The sequence below is a fragment of the Panthera onca genome, chromosome A3 (genome assembly GCF_046562875.1).
Source record: "Panthera onca isolate mPanOnc1 chromosome A3, mPanOnc1 haplotype 2, whole genome shotgun sequence".
NCBI lineage: Eukaryota > Metazoa > Chordata > Mammalia > Carnivora > Felidae > Panthera > Panthera onca.
In genome coordinates, this window is record NC_138341.1 from 126,732,147 (window position 1) to 126,753,387 (window position 21,241).

The window sequence follows — 21,241 nt, forward strand, 5'->3', positions numbered from 1 at the left end:
GCATCCAATCTGGCACCCACGTGCACCCACTGGGCACTTGAAACGCGCCCCGTGTGACTAAGAAACAGAATTTTTAACGTGATTTGTTTTTAATTAGCTTAAAATTAAATAGTTCCCAGTGGCCGGTGGCTGCCATGTTGGGCCCAGCAGCTCTAGTGTTGGTACTTCTAGAATGTTCTGGGGAGTTGCAGCTAGGACCAGGGAGAGGCTGTGAGAGGTCACACTTAGCCTGAAAACCCTCTCAAACTCTTGGAAGCTCGGTAGGTAGGCTTTAAACATCCACCGAGCGTAGTCACCCTGCCTCTCACTTTTATTCGACTTCCACGACTCTTTCAACTGCCCACCCAAGTCAGAGACTCCCTGAGTGAAATGGGAGTTAGAGACCCCGGTGAGCAGAACCAAAGCCACTCACCGGCGGGCTGGGCGGCCGTAGCGCTCCACACCCAGGACCACAGCGGACCACGAAGGGGGAGGCAGCGGGTTTTCTGAGGGTCCCCGCTTGCTTGCAAGGTTTCCGCGTTTAACTCAAGACTCTGCAGCTTTGCACGGAGGTCAACGCGTCGCTGTGGGGATTAAATAAGACGGCGTGCACGGAAGACCCCAGCTGATGGGGGCTGAATCGGGTCCCCCAAAATACACGTTCAAGTTCTAACCCCAGGTGTGTGTGAATGTGACTTTATTTGGATATAGGGTCTTTGTAGATGGTCATCAAGATGAGGTCATTAGGGTGGGCCCTCGCCCAGAGACTAAGTGTCCCGAGAAGAGGGGAATTTGGACACAGACACGCACAGGAGACAGGAGAAGGCCATGTGAAGAGAGGGACCCTCAGGGAGGCGGCCACGCGAACACAGAGGCAGGGACTGGAGCAGTGTGGCCACAAGCCAAGGAGCACCGGGGACTGCCGGGGCCACCCGGAGCTGGACGAGGCAAGGAAGGATCTTCTCCGAGAGCCTTCAGCAGGAGCGAGGCTCTGCTGACACTTGATTTCGGGCTTCTGGCCTCCAGAACCGTGAGAAAATATATTTCCGTTCTTTGAAGCCACCAGTTTGTGGGGCTTTGTTACAGAGGCCACTGGAAACCCGTACACCAGCTCCTGGGCAGGGACAGAGAGAGAGCTCCCGCGTCGGTCGGGGGCAAACAGAAATTCCACCCACCGGCCTCACTCCCAGCCTTTGAGAAGTTGGTAAGCGTGACCATCTGTGTCTTTCCTGTGGCCCCCTTCTCTTCCGGCCCCAGGGAGCACCCCCCAAAAGTGTGGGCACTGGTCACCTGACCCTCAAGGGTGGAGTCCTGTTAAAGTCACCGCATAACTTACACGTATACGTTGTAACTCCACTGCACAGATGGGACACTGAGGCACAGACGGGGAAACTGAGGCCCAGAGGGGGGCGGGTCTCAGCCCAAGGCTACAAAGGAGTTAGAAGCAGAGCCGAATTCTCTAGACTCCTGCACCAATGTTTTACTTGTTTTGAAACCTAAAGGTCTTGGAGAAAGGGAGTGACCGCTGAATCGGGAGTTTAAAGACAAATGTGGGTGCCCTGGGCCAGCCTGGGCCCTGGGGGGCTGCCTGGGAGCCTCGTAAGGTGGGTCTACTTCGAGGGGCGGTCACACCCCCAGGCCGGAGCTGGGGGCAGCTGGGTGAGGGAAGAAGGGACCAGTGTGTGCACGCGTGTGTGAGCCCACTTGAGGGGAGAGGAAGGGAGCGGGGGGCACAACCAGGAGAAAGGCCAAGTGCAGAGAAGGCCGCCATTGTGAAGGCAGGACAGCTGCACCAGGGGCCCAGAGGACGCTTCGCGGGAAGAATCCGAGCCCTTTCTTCTCTGTGCGTGTGCAGAAGGGCCAAGAAGAAAGGAGGAGGGGCCGAGATGGTGGGATGGGGGGGTGGGGAGGAGAGAGACAGGAGAGAAAAGAGAGAGCATAGAAAGCTGGTGGAGGGTGGGGGTGGGGGGGAGCTGCTGGCTCTGGATGGAATTTGCAGACTCATCCATGATGGTCCTGCCACGATTCCCCAAGCACCTATGACGGGGCAGGCCCTCTTCCATCCAGGCACCGGGATGCGGGAGAGGACAGCCCAGGTAGTCCCTGCTCCCAGTGAGCGGACATTTCAGAAGGGAGGTAACCAGTGAGATCAATGGCGGAATGCATGTTAGTGGTAGAAAGGGCCAGAGAGATGGATGAAGCAGGGTTCGAACCAGGGTCCTGAAGGGGGGATGGTGACATGTTCCAACTTGGGAGGCTGAACAACAAATATACAGATATATGTTAAGCGCTGACAGGAGCTCTGAAGGACGATGAAGCAGGGTGAGGGGATGAAGAGGGGAAAGGAACCCTCTTGTGGATGTGCCCCCATCCACAGCCGGCGCATTCCAGAACGCAATGAGGGAGGGGCTGAAGGCTCACCACCAACAAGTGCCCACATCTCTACGAACGTCTGTACCAGATGGCAGAAGCTGGGCACGGACACAGCCTCAGAACGGCCAGACTCAGATGGCAACATGGAAGGAGAAGGCGTGACCCCCACGAGAAGACAATGGACACTTCTAATTTGCCAGAAAGCGCCAGAAAAGGCGTCCCCCCTCACCCGCAAAGCAGCGGAGTGGAAATCCGTGACTGCCACCTCTGTGCGTTTTTCCTCCTCTTCGTTCCCACAGCCCTCGATTTATTTCCGCTTTGCCAGAAATTGCCAAATCGCTTCTTGGCGTGGAGGTGCCAATGTGCATTCCCACTGCTGATGTGTGGGGCTTCCTGTTTTCCCACATCCCCTCCCCCCCGCCCCCCGCCCCCCGCCAGACTTTGCTGTGATGGGGCCTCTGAACATTGGCTATGGCCATTGTGGGCTTAATTGGCATTTTACTGATCACCAGACAGGTTGAGCGTGTGCTACCAATTTGGATCCGTGTGTACAACTTGAATGGATCAGCTTATCCATCGTGACGTTCATGGGAACACTGGTCTGGGGGAGGTTGTGCGATGCTACGATGCTTGTGTAACTCATCACCATCCTCGGAGCTAACAGCGCTTAAGGGCTTACTCTGGATCACCGTTCTAACGTATTTGATCCTCACAAAACCCTACGAGCTGAGTAACATCCTTAGCCTTAGTTGCAGTAACCGAGACTAAGAAGTTCAATGACTCGTCCAAACTCACTCAGTTAGAAAGCGGAATCAGAAAGGCTCTTAACGACAGAGAACAAATGGACGGTTGATGGAGGAAGGTGGGTGGGGGATGGGCTAGCTAGATGGGTGATGGGCGTTAAGGAGGGCGCTCGTTGGGATGAGCACTGGGCGTTGTATATAAGGGTTCTACTCCTGAAACCAATGTTGCGCTGTATGCTAACGAACTAAAATTTAAATTAAAAAATGCCTATTCAAAAAAAAAAAAAAAAAAAAAAGTAGTGGAATCAGGATTCGAACCCAGGCAGAGTCCTTGCTCTCAATGGCTTTGTGAAGAGCGGGGAGGCATCTCCTTCCAAGAACACGATAGAACTCTGACTCGTGGGTAGGTAAGAGAGCACGGTCGGGCAGCTGACATGGGCTGAAAGTTAGGACCGAGTGCATTTTGTAAAAACCGAGGAGGCAATTCATCCCTTTCAGGGTGTTTATAATTGAGCTCTAGGTTCCCGGAGAAGCCAACACACAGAAACACCCGTGAACAAACTGCTGTTTATCCCGCTTTGCCTCGCTCACTTCCTGCAAGACACGGGCTAGCAGAAAGCACGGGGATTGCAAAATGAGCTTGCAAATCTTGTCAAAGAGGCAAGGTTTTGTGAAATTAATTAAAGGGATGCTGGAGGACGGCTCGAAGCACACGCAAATCCACTGACAAAATTCTGGTCTATGAGGTAACTGAAGAAGAGACTGTTAGAAAGGATGGGGAGTAGCAAGTACTTCACAAGGGGGAGATTCAGGAGTCAAAGGATTAAGAGAGGCCCTTGCGAAAACCGATCCAATCCCGAATACTTCTGCAAAAATGACCTGTTATGATGTTGATCTCCTGTACTCAAAAGAGTATCACATACACAAGTGGCTGTGAACCGTTACTGTACTTTGATTTTAATCTTCCCTCAGCACCCCTTTGCTTCTCCTTCTACAGGAAAGAATTTCTAGCTGGGAATATGGTCACCCAGCATGAAGACTGCCCTTCCCAGCTTCCTCTGCGGTCACGTGTGCTCGTGTGACTTGTTTCTCATCAATGAGGTACAAGGAAAAATGGAGAGCAGCTGAAACTCTGATCAATCTAGGAACACCTAAATATATGAAGCAAATATCGACAGATCCGAAATAGACAGCAGTAAATTAGTCGTAGGGGACTTGAATGCCCCACTTCTGTCAATGGATAGGTCATCTAGACAGATAATCGTAAGGCAACATTGGCCTTAAATGACACGTTGGACCAGATGGACTTAAGATTTCCAGAACATTCCATTCCAAAGCAACAGAACACACATTCTTCTCGAGTGCACATGGAACATTCTCCAGGATAGATCATATGTGGGACCACAAAACAAGTCTTAATACATTTAGGAAAACCAAAATCAGATCAAGCAACTTTTTTCCTACCATGATGGTATGAAATTAGAGATCAATCACGAGAAGAAAACTGGAACATTCACGAATGTGTGGAGAGTAAACAACATAAAACGAACAACCACTGGGCCAAAGAAGAACTCAAGAGAAATTTAAAAAATACCCTGAGACAAATGAAAATGGGAATAAAACATCCCAGAACCTACGGGATACAGCAAAAGCAGTTCTAAGAGGGAAGTTCATAGCGATAAATGCCAACATCAAGAAACCAGAAAAATCTCAAAGAAAGCACCTAACTTTACACCTCAAGGAACCAGGAAAACAGGAACAAACAAAGCTCAAAGTTAGCAGAAGGAAGAAAATAACGAAAATCACAACAGAAATAAGTAAAATAGGGACTAAAACAACAATGGAAAAGATCAAACAACAATGGAAAAGATCAAAGAGCTGGTTCTTTGAAAAGATATACCAAATTGACGACTCTTTAGCCAGACTTACCAAGACAAAGAGAGAGGGCTCAAATAAATAAAACCAGAAACGAGAGATGTTACACAGAAATACAAAGGATCATTAAGAGACTATACTGTGGGCAATTATACACTCACAAATTGGACAACCTAGAAGAAATGGATAAATTCCTAGAAACACACAACTTACCAAGACTGAATCATGAAGAAATTGGAAATCTGAATAGATCACTTACTACTAAGGAGATTGAACCAGGGATCAAAAACTTCTCAACAAGCAAAAGTCCAGGACCAGACGGCTTCACTGGTGAGTTCTACCAAGCATTTAAAGAAGAATTAATATGAATCCTTTTCAAATGTCTCCAAAAAAACAGAAGAGGAGAAAACACTGCTAGACTCATTCCATGAGACCAGCGTTACCCTGATACCAAAACCAAAGACACCACAAGAAAAGAAAATTACAGTCCAATATCCCTGATGAACATAGATGCAAAAACTGTCAACAAGATATTAGCAAATGGAATCCAACAATACATTAAAAGGATCGAATGGGATTTATCCAGGGGGAGCAAGAACAGTTTACCATATGCAGATCAATAAATGTGATACACCACATTAACAAAGTGAAGGATAAAACCGTATGATCATCTCATTAGATGCAGAAAAAGCATTTGACGAAATTCAACATTCATTTATGATGAAAACTCTCAGCCAAGTGGGTATAGAGGAGAAGTACCTCAACACAATAAAGGCCACATAGGATCAGCCCACAGCTAACTCACTCAACAGTGAAAAACTGAAATCCTTTCTTCTAAGATCAGGAGTAAGACAAGGATGCCTACTCTTGTCACTTTTTTTTTAATGTTTTAATTTATTTTTGAGATAGAGAGACAGAGTGTGAGTGGAGGAGGGGCAGAGAGAGGGAGACACGGAATCTGAAGCAGGCTCCAGGCTCTGAGTGGTCAGCACAGAGCCCGACACGGGGCTTGAACTCACAAACCGTAAGATCATGACCTGAGCCGAAGTCGGACGCCCAACTGACTGAGCCACCCAAGCGCCCCTACTCTTGTCACTTTCATTCAATGCAGTATCGGAAGTCCTAGCCAGAGCAATTAGGTATGAAAAAGAAAGAAAAGCCATCCACATTGGGAAGGTAGAATTAAACTCTCACTATTTGCATATGACATGATATCACACATAGAAACCCCAAAATAACTGTTAGAATAGACAAATTCAGTGAAGGTGCAGGATACGAAATCGATACGCAAAAATCCATTGTATCTCTATACACCAGCAATGAACTATCAGAAAGAAAAATGAAGAAACAATCCCCTTTACGATTGCATCAAAAAGAATCAGATACCTAGGAATAAATTTAACCAAGGAGGTGAAAGACCCATACGCTGAAAACTGTCAGATATTCATGAAAGACACTGAAGAAGACCCAAATAAATGGAAAGATATTCTGTGCTCATGGATTGGAAGAATTAATACTGTAATATGCCCACAGTACCCAAAGCAATGGAGATTCAACCCAATCCCTATTCAAATTCCAGCAGCATTTTTCACAGAAGTAGAACAAATAATCTTAAAACTTGTATGGAACCACAAAAGACCCCAACTAGCTTAAGCAATCTTGAGAAAGAAGAACAAAGCTGGAGGCCTCATGCTTGCTGACTTCAAACTGTATTACGAAGCTACAGTAATCAAAACAGTATGGCGTTGGCGTTAAAACAGACACACAGATCAGTGTAACAACAGAGCCTGGAAATAAACCCACACAGATATGGTTAACTAATTGACATCAAAGGAGCCTAGAATATACAATGGGGAAAGGACAGTCTCTTCAATAAGTGGTGCTGGGGAAACGAGCCAGCCACACAAACAAAATGAACATGGACCCCTGATGTCATCCACAAAAACGAACTAGAAATGGATTAAAGACTTGAACACAAGACCTGAAACCATAATGCGACATTAGTCTTGGCGACGGTTTTTTGGATTTGACACCAGAAGCAAAGGCAATTCATGACAAACATAAATAACCGGGACCACACCAAACTGAAAAGCTTCTGCACAGCAAAAGAAACCATCAGCACAATGAAAGGGCAACCTGCTGGACTGGAGAAAATATTTGCAACTCTTTTATCTGAAAAGGGGTTAATATCCAAAAGATATAAAGAAATCCTAAGGCTCAACGGCAAAAACACAAACAATTAGTAAAAGGCGAAAGATTTATACGATCTGAAGAGAAACCAGAGTATTAAAAACACAAACAATTAATCAAACAAGGGGCAAAGGATCTGAATGGACATTTTGCCAAAGAAGACATCCAGGTGGCCAACAGGTATGTGAAAAAGTGCCGAACGTCACTCATCATCAGGGAAATGCAAATCAAAACCACAATGAGATGTCATTTCACACCTGCCAGGACGGCTGTTATCAGAAGGACAAGAGACAGCAAGTGTGGGTGAGGGTGTGGAGAAAAGGGAACCCTCGCGCACCGCCGGCCGGGATGAAAATCGGTGCAGCCACAACGGAAACACTACGGAGCTTCCTCACGAAATTAAAAACAGAACTCCCATACGATCCAGCAATTCCCCTTCTGGGGATTGATCTGCAGGAAATGAAATCGTGAACTTGAAAAGATATCTGCACCCCTACGTCCGCTGCAGCATTATTTACAACGGCCAGGACATGGAAAGAAGCTAAATGTCCGTCGATGGCTGAATGGATAAAGATGTGGTGTATGTAGACAAGGAACGATCATTCAGCCGCGTGAGTGAAACCTTGTCATTTGCAACAACAAGGATGGACCTTGAGGGCAAGATGCTAAGTGAAAGAAGCCAGAGAGAGACAAATACTGTTATGATCTCGCTCATATGTAAGAATCCAAGAAAAGAACACTGAGCTCGTAGATACAGAGGACAGATTGGCGGTTGCCAGTGGCGGTGGGCAGGGCTAGGGGTGGGTGAAATGGGTGAAGGGGGTCCAAAGGTACCAACTGCCAGTTGTACAATAAGTAAGTCATGAGGACACAAGGTACCATGGTGACTACAGTCAACGACACCACACTGCATATGTGAAAGCTGCTAAGAGAGAAATTCTTAGAGGTTTTCATCACAAGAAATTTCGTAACTATGCGTGGCGATGGATGTTAACTAGATTCATTGTGGTGTCCCTTTCATAATATATACACACGTTGAATACCCCAAATACCCCAAACTAATATAATGTTAGACGCCAATTATATCTCATTCTCAGAAAAGCAAATGGTTGAGTCTCTGGTCAATTTGTGGAGCAGGCCCACCAAAGAAGCACGGGCTTTTATTTTTTAATTTTTCTATTTTTTCCCAATATATGAAATTTATTGTCAAATTGGCTTCCATACAACACCCAGTGCTCATCCCATAAGGTGCCCTCCTCAATACCCATCCCCCACCCTCCCCTCCCTCCCACCCCCCATCAACCCTCAGTTTGTTCTCAGTTTTTAAGAGTCTCTTATGCTTTGGCTCTCTCCCACTCTAACCTCCTTTTTTTTTTTCCCCTTCCCCTCCCCCATGGGTTTCTGTTAAGTTTCTCAGGATCCACATAAGAGTGAAAACATATGGTATCTGTCTTTCTCTGTATGGCTTATTTTACTTAGCATCACACTCTCCAGTTCCATCCACGTTGCTACAAAGGGCCATATTTCGTTCTTTCTCATTGCCACGTAGTACTCCATTGTGTATATAAACCACAAATTCTTTATCTATTCATCGGTTGATGGACATTTAGGCTCTTTCCATAATTTGGCTATTGTTGAGAGTGCTAGAAGCACGGGCTTTTAACTGCAAGCAATAAGTGATTGCTCTCTTGGGTCTCATACACAGCCAAACGTAAATCCAACTCAACCAACTTTGCTAAATACCCGTGAGAATGCAGAGTTTAATGTGCCTAAAGACCCAGAAAGAGCAGCTGACCACTGGTCCTTGGGAGACTAAGGTTGTTACACGTTCTAACGTGAGTCATACCTATCAAATTCATCTAAGAGGAATTTTCAACTCATTAGTTTCCTGTCATTTTCCTCAATCAACCAACAATGACCAGCATAACTAACATTATTAGTGGTATCTTTAAAATGTTTTCACCTTAAATAGCAACTTAATATAAAACTCAAGTCAGAGCTTCCTAGCTGCCAGGGCAAAGAGGGAAAGTATACAGGGTACATAGCTCTTGCTATTTAATGACCAGGAGCACATCAGGCCATCAGAACAAACAGGCATTTTCAGGGTCCTGAGTTCTGAAAGTCACGCTGCAGCAATAAAATTCTCAGGGACAGTTTTACGAAAAATGTAAATGATCTGTGTATGGCTATTTACGCTGGGACGTTATGATCCCAGTCTTCACTGAAGCGATACCGAGTAAGCATAGTTGGATGAAAGCAAGTCTTTGGGAAGACAGCTTTTCGGCGATGTGTGCAAATTCAAGAACGAAGTTTGGGAAATCAATTTTGAAGAACATTTATTATTGAAATAGTTCCTTTTCTTGTGCCAGCTGTATGATTCTAAGGCATTAGTCACCGGTTCCCACCAGGAGCGCCCACGATATCACAGGGTATGTGTTTCCTTTCAGTGTGAAGGATGCTCCAAACTTGCTTTGAATTCCCACGGTCTTCGGTTTCCATTTTGGTTGTGTCACAAGCACCCCAACTGAGGACTCTGGGCACGTCTCTTTTCCGGGCTGCAGTTGTCTGGCTATCAAATAAGGGTGTTGATGAGAACACCTTAGGGTCCTTACTGTTCTTTTAGCATCCAAATCAGAAGTTTTCTACACAGACCTTTCAGTCAGATGTTCTACAGGGGGTCTGTGAGCTATACTCTGCCTTCAGACAAGCTTTTGTTTGGCCCACGGTGTACATTTTTTAAGAAATTGATGATGGCAACGTTTTTTTTTTTTCCCCCTTATATCAGCATATTTCAGCTACACATTCAGGTTAGAAATATGCGAAGATTGGTACCCCTGGGCACGAATGGCTATAATTATCCGGACCGGTGTAGAAGATGCCCCTTTCCGTAGGTGCCCTCTGGTGTGCTGCGGGACCCCCGTGTCCCGCTTCTTTATTTACATGCAGGTCCCCACAACCAGCTGCGCGGTGGCCCGTGCTGACCTCTGACACGTGCGGCTTTCTGCAGAGATCCAGGAACCAACCAGCTTATGCGTCTGGGATGGAGGCCTTCTGAGTTCTCTCAGGAGGCCCCGCTTTCTGGGTGACCCTGGCAGGAGAATCAGTCCACAAGAAGACGCACCTTCCTCTTGTTCCCCACCCCGACGTGCCCCGCCAGCCACATGGGTATCCCAGGGAAAGCACCCCCAGCCTGGAAGGCTGCTTCATCTCTGAACTCAGCTGAGGGAGGCGTCGATCCCTCCCTCCCGTCACTCCCCCGGAAACAAGCCCCTGGTCACTCGGACGCGACTTCTCAGGGTGGCAGCATCCCAGCCACAATGTCTGATTTCACGATCGCCTCGCTCGGCTCTCAGTGGGGAGTGTTTACTTTTTCAAAATTCAATTTAATGGAGTTTTGGAGGAATTTCGCATGGTGCTAGAGGTAAGTGTTTGTAATTGTGTCTTTGCCCCAGGCCAGCAGCCTGACAGGTGAGCCTTGGGAACCGACCAAGGTACCTCCTGCAAGATAGATCGGAAGGCCTAATTGCTCTGTATCCATCCACGATACAGCTCTGCAGCACTGACCACAGGAGAGGTGGGGCGTGCTGGGTAGTGTAGACGGCCAAGTGTAGACAAGCCGTCCATGTCAATTTCCCGGCCATTCTGCAGAGTGGCCACACAGTCCCACACGTGCTCCTGTCCATTTTCCACACCAATTTTCATCCCTGCCTCCCACCCCAATGTTCTTCTGGAACCTTCTTCCATGCTGATGGTCTGAAGTCAATAAACCGGTCCCTAACATAACACATGGTGAATACAAACTCACACATAAATACTTCTAGCCTCTCTCTGTATTTCATATTTTAAGTGGACTCATTAAAAAAATTCAAATTGCTTTGAAAGGTCACGTTCTTTCACTACTATAGGCAAATCATTTTGTATTTTTCTTTTTTTAATATATTTTTTTATTCTTTTTTTTTTTTTTTTTTCTATTTTAGAGAACAAGGGAGTGAGCTTGTATGAGCGGGACAGAGGGAGAGGGAGGGGGAGGGGGAGGGAGAGGGGGAGAGGGGGAGAGGGGGAGAGGGGGAGAGGGAGAGGGAGAGGGAGAGGGAGAGGGAGAGAATCTCAAGCAGGTGCCATGCTCAGCGTGGAGCCAGAGGCAGGGCTCAATCCCACGACCCTGGGATCACGACCTGAGCTGAAATCAAGAGTCGGACGCTCCACCTGCTGAGCCACCCAGGCGTCCCCTCGTGTCGTATTTTCCTAGGGCCCACGGGCATAAGCGAATGCTTTTAAGTTAAAATGAAGCGGTCCATGGGCTGCCTGACATCATCTCCAATCCCTGCAGTACAGACAGGGTCCACACGCCGGTCTGAGGTCGGGGCGCCTGCGCGCCCGCCTGCCCGCCCGCGGCCCCCTGGCTCCCCTTACCTGTCCGGTAGCCCGTGCTGTTGAGGTACACGGCGAAGGTGCGGCTCTCGTGCTGTGCCTGCCAGGAGGGCGAGGAGCAGTTCTCGTTGTTGGTGTAGGTGTTGTGGTTGTGGACATACTTCCCGGTGAGGATAGAGGAACGCGAAGGGCAGCACATGGGCGTGGTCACGAAGGCGTTGACGAAGTGCGCCCCGCCCCGCTCCATGATGCGCCTTGTCTTGTTCATCACCTGCATGGAACCTGCAACCAGGAGCCAAGGTGAGTGCGGCCGTTCCCAGCTGGTGCCCGGTGGGCCATGCGACCAGTGGGGACAGGCGCTGAGTGGTTCTTAACCCCATCCCTGGGGAGGGGGTGCATTTTGGAAATCTCTGGGGACACGTGGGGGGGGGGGGGCCACAACGGTTAGTTGTGAGCATGGGCCAGCGAGGCACTGTGGGGTAGTCCTGTGCAAGAAATATCCTGGGTCCCCAGTCCCGCTGCATGCTCATGGGGAGCAGATAAAAACCTGTTTGTCATACATATAAACAAAACATTTTTTTTTTTTTTTGCAGGATATTAATATGCAGTGTATTTATTTTTTTTTGGTAAGCAACCACTATGTAAACCAAGGGAAGATTGTACTTTGTTTTGTTTGGAACTTGCCCAAGAATTGTTCGTTTTTATTGAAATCTGGTCATGCCAACCCACCTGGCTCACCTCCCTGAACACTCCTCTGCTCCTTTGTCCACACGGTCCTTCTAGTTTGGAATCTACTTCCCACCTCTCTCCAGACTCAGCCATCGGCCAAGCCACACCTCTTCCAGTGATCACACTGGCTTCTGATTCCCTCGAGCGCGTCGTATGCATGCTGCAGGTGTTATTAGGGCTTAATCGCATACCACTAGGTATCGTGGCTTCGTTCGCGCCTTTTCTTGTTCGCGAGTGAAGCCGTAAGCAGCGAAAGGCGCTCAGGACGGAAAGGAAACTAACGTGCAGGAGACCTACTGTGCACAGGTGCTTTCCTGGTCACTGCTCCGCTGAGGGCCCCACGAGGGCAGAGACTGCGTGCCCTGCTCCGTGCTGAATTCTCAACGCCCTCGTGGTGTGATACACAGTAGGCACTCAATGAACGTTTGCAGAGTGGATGTGCAAACCTATGGCCGGTATCAGGATATTTAGTAGGGTTAGGGAAATATTCAAGGGAAATCCTTTCTCTCTTCCTCCTCCCACCCTCAGGTTCCTTCCTTTTCCTTAGAGTTCTTAGAGTCTACTGTGGACTGAGTGATGCAAACTCTCCCCCACCCTCCATACGTCCTCGTCGTCACCCTCAAAACCTGTGAATGTGACCTTATTTGGAAAAAAGCGTCTTTGCAGGTGTAGTTAAGGATCTTGGGGGGAGATTGTTCTGGATTACTGGGGTGGGCCCCAACTCCAATGACAAGCATCGTGTAGGAGCCAGAAGGGAGAAGACACACAGACACGGTGGGGACGGCCATGTGAGGACCGAGGCAGAGGCTGGAGGGACGCAGCCACAGGCTAAGGAACTCCCGGGGCCCCCAGGAGCTGGAAGAGGAAGGAAGGATTCTCCTCTAGAGCCTTCGGAGGAAGCATAACCCTGTCGACACGTGGATTCCAGACTTCTGGCTTCTAGAACTACTGAAGAGTAAGCCAATGCAGTCTACCAGGCGTTTGGAGTTTTTACTGGAGAGGTGCCCAGCCCAATCACCAACAGCCCCTTAGAGGTTTTAACAAAAACTAATCACTCTCACCTCAGCACTCTGTCCCTACAGGCGAAGAATGAAAAGGAGATTTATATGGCTCTTTTATCCCATCTTTCTGCCAAATAGGGACGGAAATAGAGTTAGAGCTTCCCTGAGGCAAACATAGATCATATCTCCTCACTATTTAAAACCATCGGATAGCTTCCCGTGGCACTCGGAAGGACACCGGAATTCCTTACTGTGGCCTAAGACTCTTCCAGACTCTTCCAGACTCTTCCAGACTCGTCCTTGCTGCCAAGCCACCTCCCATGTTCCTTTGACCTCATCTCTCCCCTCCCCCTTGCTCACTTGGTTACACTGGCCTCCTCATGGTTTCTCAAATGCTCCACTCCCATCCCTGCCCCAGGATCTTTGCACTGGCTACCGCTTCTGCTGGGACTCTTCCTGAGACATCCCTTTGTTGGCTTATCCCATTTAGTCAGATCTCAACTCGACGTCACCTCCTCAGCAAGGCCTGGCCACACCCCCTGCAGCACTTGAGCTGGTTTTTATAAGGGAGGCCCTTCTGGGACCAGGTGTGTTTCCTGAGCCTCTTGGCCAAGGCTGGCAGCGGTGGGTGGAGGAAAGAGCCAGCTCTGTGTGACGAACTGAACAGGAATTATCAGGCCCGGAACCGTGTGAACATCTATCCTCAAGGTCACACGCCCTCCAAGAAGCCCCAGGGGACACAGTTGTAACTGCAGGCAACTACAAGGTTGCTACCAGGTACGACACCTCCCTCTGGAGGGGACAGATGACATGGGCTTTCCGAGGTCCAGCCTGCGAAGCCAGCAGGGCACAGTCTCAGGGTTCAGCCGAGCCCTGGGGCCTCACCAGCCTCGGGGCCGCTCCTGGGGAAGGCTTTCCGGGAAGGCCTCCCACTCGCCGATGGGTTATTTCTACCCTGAACTTTTACCACGAATCGAGACATCGGAGTCCCGACGACACCCGAGGCCCAAGCCTGAACACTAGCCACGTCTCCGGCTCGCGGCCTTTGACGGAGCTCTGCCCTCTGCCTGGAGCGCTCCCTCCTTCAGGTTACTGAGCAAAAGTCAAGTATCTCAGGGGAGGCCTTCCCTGGCCCAGAATCTGGGAGGGATTTAGGCCTGCTTTGTTCGCCGTTACATTCCCAAGCCTAGAACAGTGCCTGGCACAGAGTAGGTTCTCAATAAACGTCTGGAAATTAACAGAAGATCTGATCTTACTGTTTGAGGTTTCTATAGAACTCAGGAGCCCCAGGTGGTTCGTATTCCTAGACATGTGTGTTTTGTGCAGCGGGTTCGAAAACTCTGCCTTTAAAGAGCATGAAATCCATCCCGCGTTCTCTGGTTTGCTACCCTAGCCACGGCTCCTTATGGTCCCACATCCCACATCTGCCCATTCACGTACCCGCCAGGCGCCTGAAGGCCTGGGTTTGGCAGCGTCCTAACATAACTTAGTGGATGAGACAGGTCCAGCTTCTCCGTGGGGTAGAGGGCAGTGTTATTGGTCAATAATAATCGTTATGCTCGCTAATATCGCAATGGCCGAGTGCCGGCTGTATGCACGGCTGGGCACGTGTTATGCGCCGTGTTACTTAATCCTTTCAACAGCCCTTTTGAGGACAGAGAGCGAAATGCCCAAAGCCACACGCCTTTGGAAGCGTGATGTGAGGGCTCAAACCCAGGCTTGTCCGGCGGGGACGGCGGGTGCTTGGAGTCAGGTTCAAGAAACGTACGGTTCACACCGCACGGGAGGCAGCGTAAATACACCCAGGAAACGCACTGAGATCCCAAGCACTTGGTCAATTCTCGACCTCAAGGAGGCTCAGAAGAGTCCTGGACTGGAGGCTGGGTCCCCTGGTCATCCCAGAGGTGACTTTAGCTGGCACACCAGCGGTGGGAGCAGCACGGGGGCACATCACCAAATATCAGGGACGCCAGCCGTGGGCAAGTGATTCCCTCCACTACTGATCAACACAAAAGGTCAACTGGTGTGGTCACGTCCTTAACACCTACACAATTCCTGCCTCAACGGGGAGTGAACCAGTCGCCTGTCAGAACGCTCAGGGGGCAGCAGTATTGGCTTATATTTAGTCAACTGGTTTAGTTTTCCTTTCCTTAGAGCAGTTAATCCTGGCTTCTCTCATTTAGGGTAGCGGAATCTTGTTGTTCTTTCCTTTTTTTTAATATTCTTTAAAAAGAATTTCTTAACGTTTATTTATTTTTGAGAGACAGAGAGAGACAGAGAATGAGCAGAGGAGGGGCAGAGGGAGAGGGAGACACAGAATCCGAAACAGGCTCCAGGCTCCGAGCTGCCGGCACAGAGCCCGATGCGGGGCTCGAACCCATGAACGGTGACATCGTGATCTGAGCTGAAGTTAGACGCTTCACTGACTGAGCCACCCAGGTGCCCTGAATCTTTTTCTTAAACACACACACACACCAATTACAGCTGATTAACGGAAGTCCACAGAAGGGGCGCCCGGGTGGCTCAGGTTGAGAACGGACTCTCGATCTTGACTCAGGTCGTGATCCCAGGGTTCGTGAGTTCGAGCCGTGCATCCAGCTCTGTGCTGACAGTGCAGAGCCTGCTTGGGATTCTCTCAGACACCATCAGTGCCTCATACCCTAACCCGAGCTCCTGCTGCCACCTGCCCCCTCATGCCTCCTTCCCTTTCCTCCAGCTACGTGGGCAAAAATCTAGCTACTCCTTGGTCCCGTCTCTCTGTTCCCACATCGAATCCATCAGCAAAGCCTGTCCACCATCCGGCCCTGTCGCCCTCCTCCCTGGGCATCCTCTCTCTTCTGAATTAGGTCAGCTGCTTCGCCTCCTCACTGGACTCTGCCCATTTATTCTGCACGGAGCAGCCAGAGCGCCTCCTCTCCTTGGCACCCTCTGGGGCTCCGGAGAACAAAGTCTTGAAGTCCTCCACAGGCCTACCTGGGTCCAGACCTCGTCCGGTAGGGGCCTCGTCTCCGCCCTCAGACCTGCCAGGCCTGCTCCTGCCTCAGAGCCTTCGCCTTGCTGCTCCTTTGCTTGGAAGGCCTTTCCCCCTGAACCCTGACGGCCTGTGCGATCACCCGCTTCTCGTCTGTACTCCCTGCCCCTGACAGTTGAGACCCCTCCCTTGTTTTTTAAGTTTCTGACTCCATAACTGTCATCTGTAACTAACCACAGACTTTTACACACTTACATATTTATCTTGCTGTCTGCCTGCGCCCGGTCACTGAGGCCTCCCAGCCCCGAGGCCCGGAGCGGCCCTCGGCACAGGGTCGGTGCTCAGTAAGTATTCCTCAAAGGAATGAGTCCAGGGCCCTCCAGGCAGAATCAACTTTTCGCCCGCTCTTTACAAACTGTGGGGAGAAAGGACGGGGCGGCTGGTGGTGAGAACCCGGCCCATCTGGGTCTCCCAGGTCTGCAGAAAGGACAACGCTGGCCCCCCACCCGGCCTGTCAGACCCTCCTCCAGGAGGCAGGAGGCCGCCACCTGGAGAACAATTCCCCTGCAGTCAGCAGCCCCGAATGCCGCACTGGCAAAAAGCAAAAGCCCGTAGAACCGTTTCTTTCTCTTTCTTTTTTTTTTAAAATGGGCTCAGAACCAGGGTCTCAAAGTGCTTCTGTCTCCACCGTACTATTTCCGAGGAGAGGAGCGATTGCCGCTCTCATCCAGGAGTCCCCATGCGTGTCTGCTCGGTGTGCTCGCCCCTGCCCACGTGAGCCGGCTGCAGGGGAGCCGTGTCCATGCGCCGCTCAGGTACGAGGTGACGACGCCCCCAGAGGACAGCGGCTTCTGTGCCTGAGCAGCACTACCATGAAGCCTCCCCGTGGGGACAGTGACCTGCTTTAGCACAACTGCCACAGCGATGGGGCTCTGTACGTCCACATCTGGAACACAAAAACATGTGATCTAATCTCGCCCAGCCCGGCCCTCAGGCAGATGGACCAGTCTGATGGGGGGGAAGAAGCTGGAAGACGCGGCCGCACAGAAATAAAAAGGCCAGTTTTCAACACGTTAAATGAAGCCAGGCCGGCCAACCCAGACTCACTCTGTCCAACACAAACTTGGGACGTGCACGCAAAAACAGGCCCGGTTTCCTTCTGTGATCAAACCTTCCAACCCAGCTGGGCCAGGGGTGAGGTCACCCGACACCTCTGTGCGACTCTAATGGTCCCATCCCACCCATGAGATGGCCCCACCCACCCTGGCCTTGACGCTTATCTGGCGGCCCCTTTCTGATCGCTTTTTGGGGCCTCCTCGGTAGACCACCTGTGCTATTATTTATCCTTATTTGATATTTTTCCTTAAAGCAACTTAAAATTTAAAAAAACAATTTTTTTTTAATGTTTATTTATTTTTGAGACAGGGAGAGACAGAGCATGAACAGGGGAGGGGCAGAGAGAGAGGGAGACACAGAATCGGAAACAGGCTCCAGGCTCTGAGCTGTCAGCACAGAGCCCGACGCGGGGCTTGAACTCACTGACTGCGAGATCATGACCTGCGCCGAAGTCGGGCGCTGACCCGACGGAGCCACCCAGCGCCCCTTAACGTGACTTGAAACAGATAAACTTGAATCTCAACCCGAGTCACTACGTGAAGTTCTGTGTCTGATAAAACACAGACACAGATGCACATGATTTTTTTTTTGATGCACATGAAAATAAGTTTGTAAGTAGTAAAATCCATGCTTTTTGACTTGTCACATGAGACACCTCGTGCCTTACCTGTCGTAGAAAGGCATCTGGGAAACGCTGAATTCGTTTGCTCTTCTCAAAGTCTGGGTCGGGGCAACCACGACCTCTAGGGAACGAGCGGGTGCCGGGGGCTTGCAAGATTCAAAACTGACTCAATTTTTGCCCCTTCCAGGGCTTAGGTGGTTCCCACCCACTTTTTGCCCTAAGGGCCTGTGTCAGCTGGGGGCAGAAGCACCCCACGGCCCTTTAAGACAGACTCCTATGGCCCCCAGCGTGGGTGGCAGGGGAGGCACTGGTTTTGACAGACGACTACTGCAACGATGCCTTCTGATGTTTGTTTTCTTAATGTTACAGGTCAACAGAGTCTGTGATGTGTTCTCGCCTGGAGAGAGCAGTGGCAGGGAGATGGGATGTGGGGAAAAATAAAGCCCCGGGGTAAACCCAGGGTCTTGACCGAAATCAGCATTTTCCTTTAACGGTTTTTGCAATTTGTTTATGTTTGAGAGAGAGGGTGCGTGCACAGGTGTGCGAGCGGGGGAGGGGCAGAGAGAGGGGGACAGAGGATCCGAAGCGGGTTCTATACGGACGGCAGAGAGCCCGATGCAGGGCTTGATCTCACAAACCGCGAGATCATGACCTGAGTCGGAGTCTGATGCTTAACCGACTGAGCCACCCAGGTGCCCCTTAAACCACACTCTCTAACCACCCCTGACCCTCATCTGGACCTACTGAGGCAGTCACTCCAACTGGCTCCCGGCTCCCACCCTCGTCCCCTGCAGTCCGTTCTCCACCTGGTGGCCACAGGGCTCCTCTTAAAACGTTAAGTCACACCATGACTTCCTTTGCTCAAACTCATCCAACGAGCGTCCATCTTGCTTAGAATAAAACCCAAAGTCCCACCCCCCCCCCCCCCCCCCCGGCCCCTTTGGCCCAGGAAACCCCATGTGACCTGGACGCTGATTCTCCCCAAGTACAACTTGTACCTCCGTCCCCCACTTGCCCTCTGCTCCTGCCACGTTGACCTTCTCGCCACTCCTTGAACACGCCAAGCACGCTCCTGCCTCAGGGCCTTTGCACTTGCTGCTCTCGCAGCCCCGAGACACACCCCCTCTGCCCCTCCCTGCCCCGTGGCATCCAGGTCTTTACCAAAACTGCCTCCTCGGGGAGGCTTTCCCTGGACTGCGCTAAGCTCTCTCCTTCTTCCCCTTCTTGCTCTTTGAGAAAATGTTCTCAGCAGATACACACGCCATAGAGGACGGTTGCTTTCGGGTGAGCCCTGCGAATGGTGGCTGGGGAAGGCTACTTTGGTTTTGAATCGTTTGAGTATTTGAAGGTAAGGCTGTATGGCTCATATGATTTGAAATACTTTGGAGGCTCAGGGGGGAGGAGAGGACTGACTGCAAACAGGCTAACCCACGAACACTCCAGGATGAGTGTCGCCTTCCTATCTGTGCCTTTCATTTGGGGAAAGATAATCTAATCGAGCAGGGGCCTTTCAGCAAGGACCTCCCCGTATCTGTGGAGACCACAGGTGACTCTGAACACAAAACCGGAGGCCACAGTCAGAAAGCCACAGGCAGGGCCTGCCCACGAAAATGTTTGGTTATGCTTTTTCCAGCGTGTCAAGATTCTGGGACACCGGGAGGGGGTCCAAGAGTCCGACTCATTTCGCACACCGTCTATGCAGAGTCAGCATCGGATGCCACAGGTTAAGGGCTCAAGTCCCGCAAGGGTGCCCCACTCTCCCCGACTCCCCCTGCACGGACGCTGGCCGCAAGCCCGGGCTGTCACCTGTGCTTTGACCGACAGGCCACAGAGTAGCAGTTCCAGTGACCTCCTCCCTAGGTTCTTGAATTTGGTAGAAGGCTTACAGAACTCAGGGAAACACGTTCACCTGTTGGTTAAAGGACAGGAAGCAGCGGCCAGGCGCCCTGGGCAAGGTCTGGGGGCGGGCGGTGTTTGCAGTGGCATCGTTACAGAGTCCCGATTGATCAAGTCCTCAGCCCCGGGGCTGATTCAGCCTCCAGCCCCCTCCGCCAACCCTCCAGTCACATGGTCCAGGGGTTCCCAAGCAGTGTTTTCTCTTTTCCTGGGGGTTGAAAAGCAGGGGCCGAAGGGCCAGCTGGCATGGGGCCAGGCAGCGGGTGAAGGGGCCACAACCCACGTCCTCTCCACATGCCATCCTTCTCTGAGCGATTCTTCTCTCACCCACTTAGGTTAAACGGGTTCTGCTGCTCCATACGTGTGCGGGTGTAACCCGCATCAGCACGCTTCTGTTCTGGACGGAACGCGGGGCACGACCCCCCGCCCCCCGCATCTGTAGACTCTGGGTATCAAAGAGCCCACGGAATGAAGTGTGATCTGTCCTATTAAGTCACTGACTTTCTTGGGGCCTTCGTTTCCCTTCTGTCAAAGTACAGCCCGGGAACAGCTTTAGGTATAAGGTTTCCTTTGACGGTGACATTCAAGGATGATTCTCGAATACCCTCTGTCATCTTCTGCAGTGTGCTGGGAAGGGCCCCAGAGGCACATGGCCTGAGTTCAATTCCTGACCTCGCCGCTTCCTGTCGGCCACATACCCTGGTGCAAATGAGTTACCACCCCCCCCCACCCCCTCCCAAGTACCCTGGTGTCCTCGTGGGCAAAGTAGGGAGAATAAGAGTGCCTCCTTCCCACGGGATGTTCCAAAATTTAACTGAGGAAAATACGGGCGAAGCCTCTAGTGAAGGACACGGCATATGAAAACGCTTAACACGCGGTAGCTGTCGAAAGTTTTAGTGGCTGTAGCTCCCAAGTACTGCGTCACACCGAGTTCACAGAGTGCCTCTGGACACATTCTGGTCCGTGCGCTCGAAAGCGTTTAAAACATTAACTAATTCTTTTTTTTTTTTTTTAATTGGGAGATTTCACATCAATCCAGTTTTCTGGCTTGGCTTGAAAAAATACAGAGATCTGGCCTTGCTGGGTTCACAGTGAGTGGACCTGAGTGGCAAAGGCCCGGTCTAGAAGGGCCGCGCTGGTTCCCTGCGCTCCCCACTCCCCACATTTACAGGACCTGCCTGGCCCTGGGGGCACTGGGTTTACAACCTGCAGCTGTTTCTATTCCAGGGGAAGGGACCAGCTGAGTAAACCTTCAGAGTAACACTTACTATGACCCAGAGCCCTACAGAGGGCAGGCTTTAAGAGGGGGAGGAGAGCTGTGAGCCTTGACCCGGACAGGCAGGTGGGGGAGGGCCATCAGCTCGGGCCACAGGTG

General features: G+C 50.6%; 1 protein-coding gene across 3 annotated transcripts in view; it reads right to left on the minus strand.

Moving 5' to 3' along the window:
* The window catches only part of SULF2 (sulfatase 2), a 117,530-nt gene that overhangs the window by 59,533 nt on the left and 36,756 nt on the right, over positions 1-21,241 (minus strand). For all 3 annotated transcript variants that reach the window (XM_078444018.1, XM_078444019.2, XM_078444020.2), the window contains exon 3: positions 11,574-11,813. In XM_078444018.1, coding sequence (XP_078300144.1) covers positions 11,574-11,813 — 240 coding nt within the window. The remainder of the gene's footprint in view (positions 1-11,573; positions 11,814-21,241) is intronic.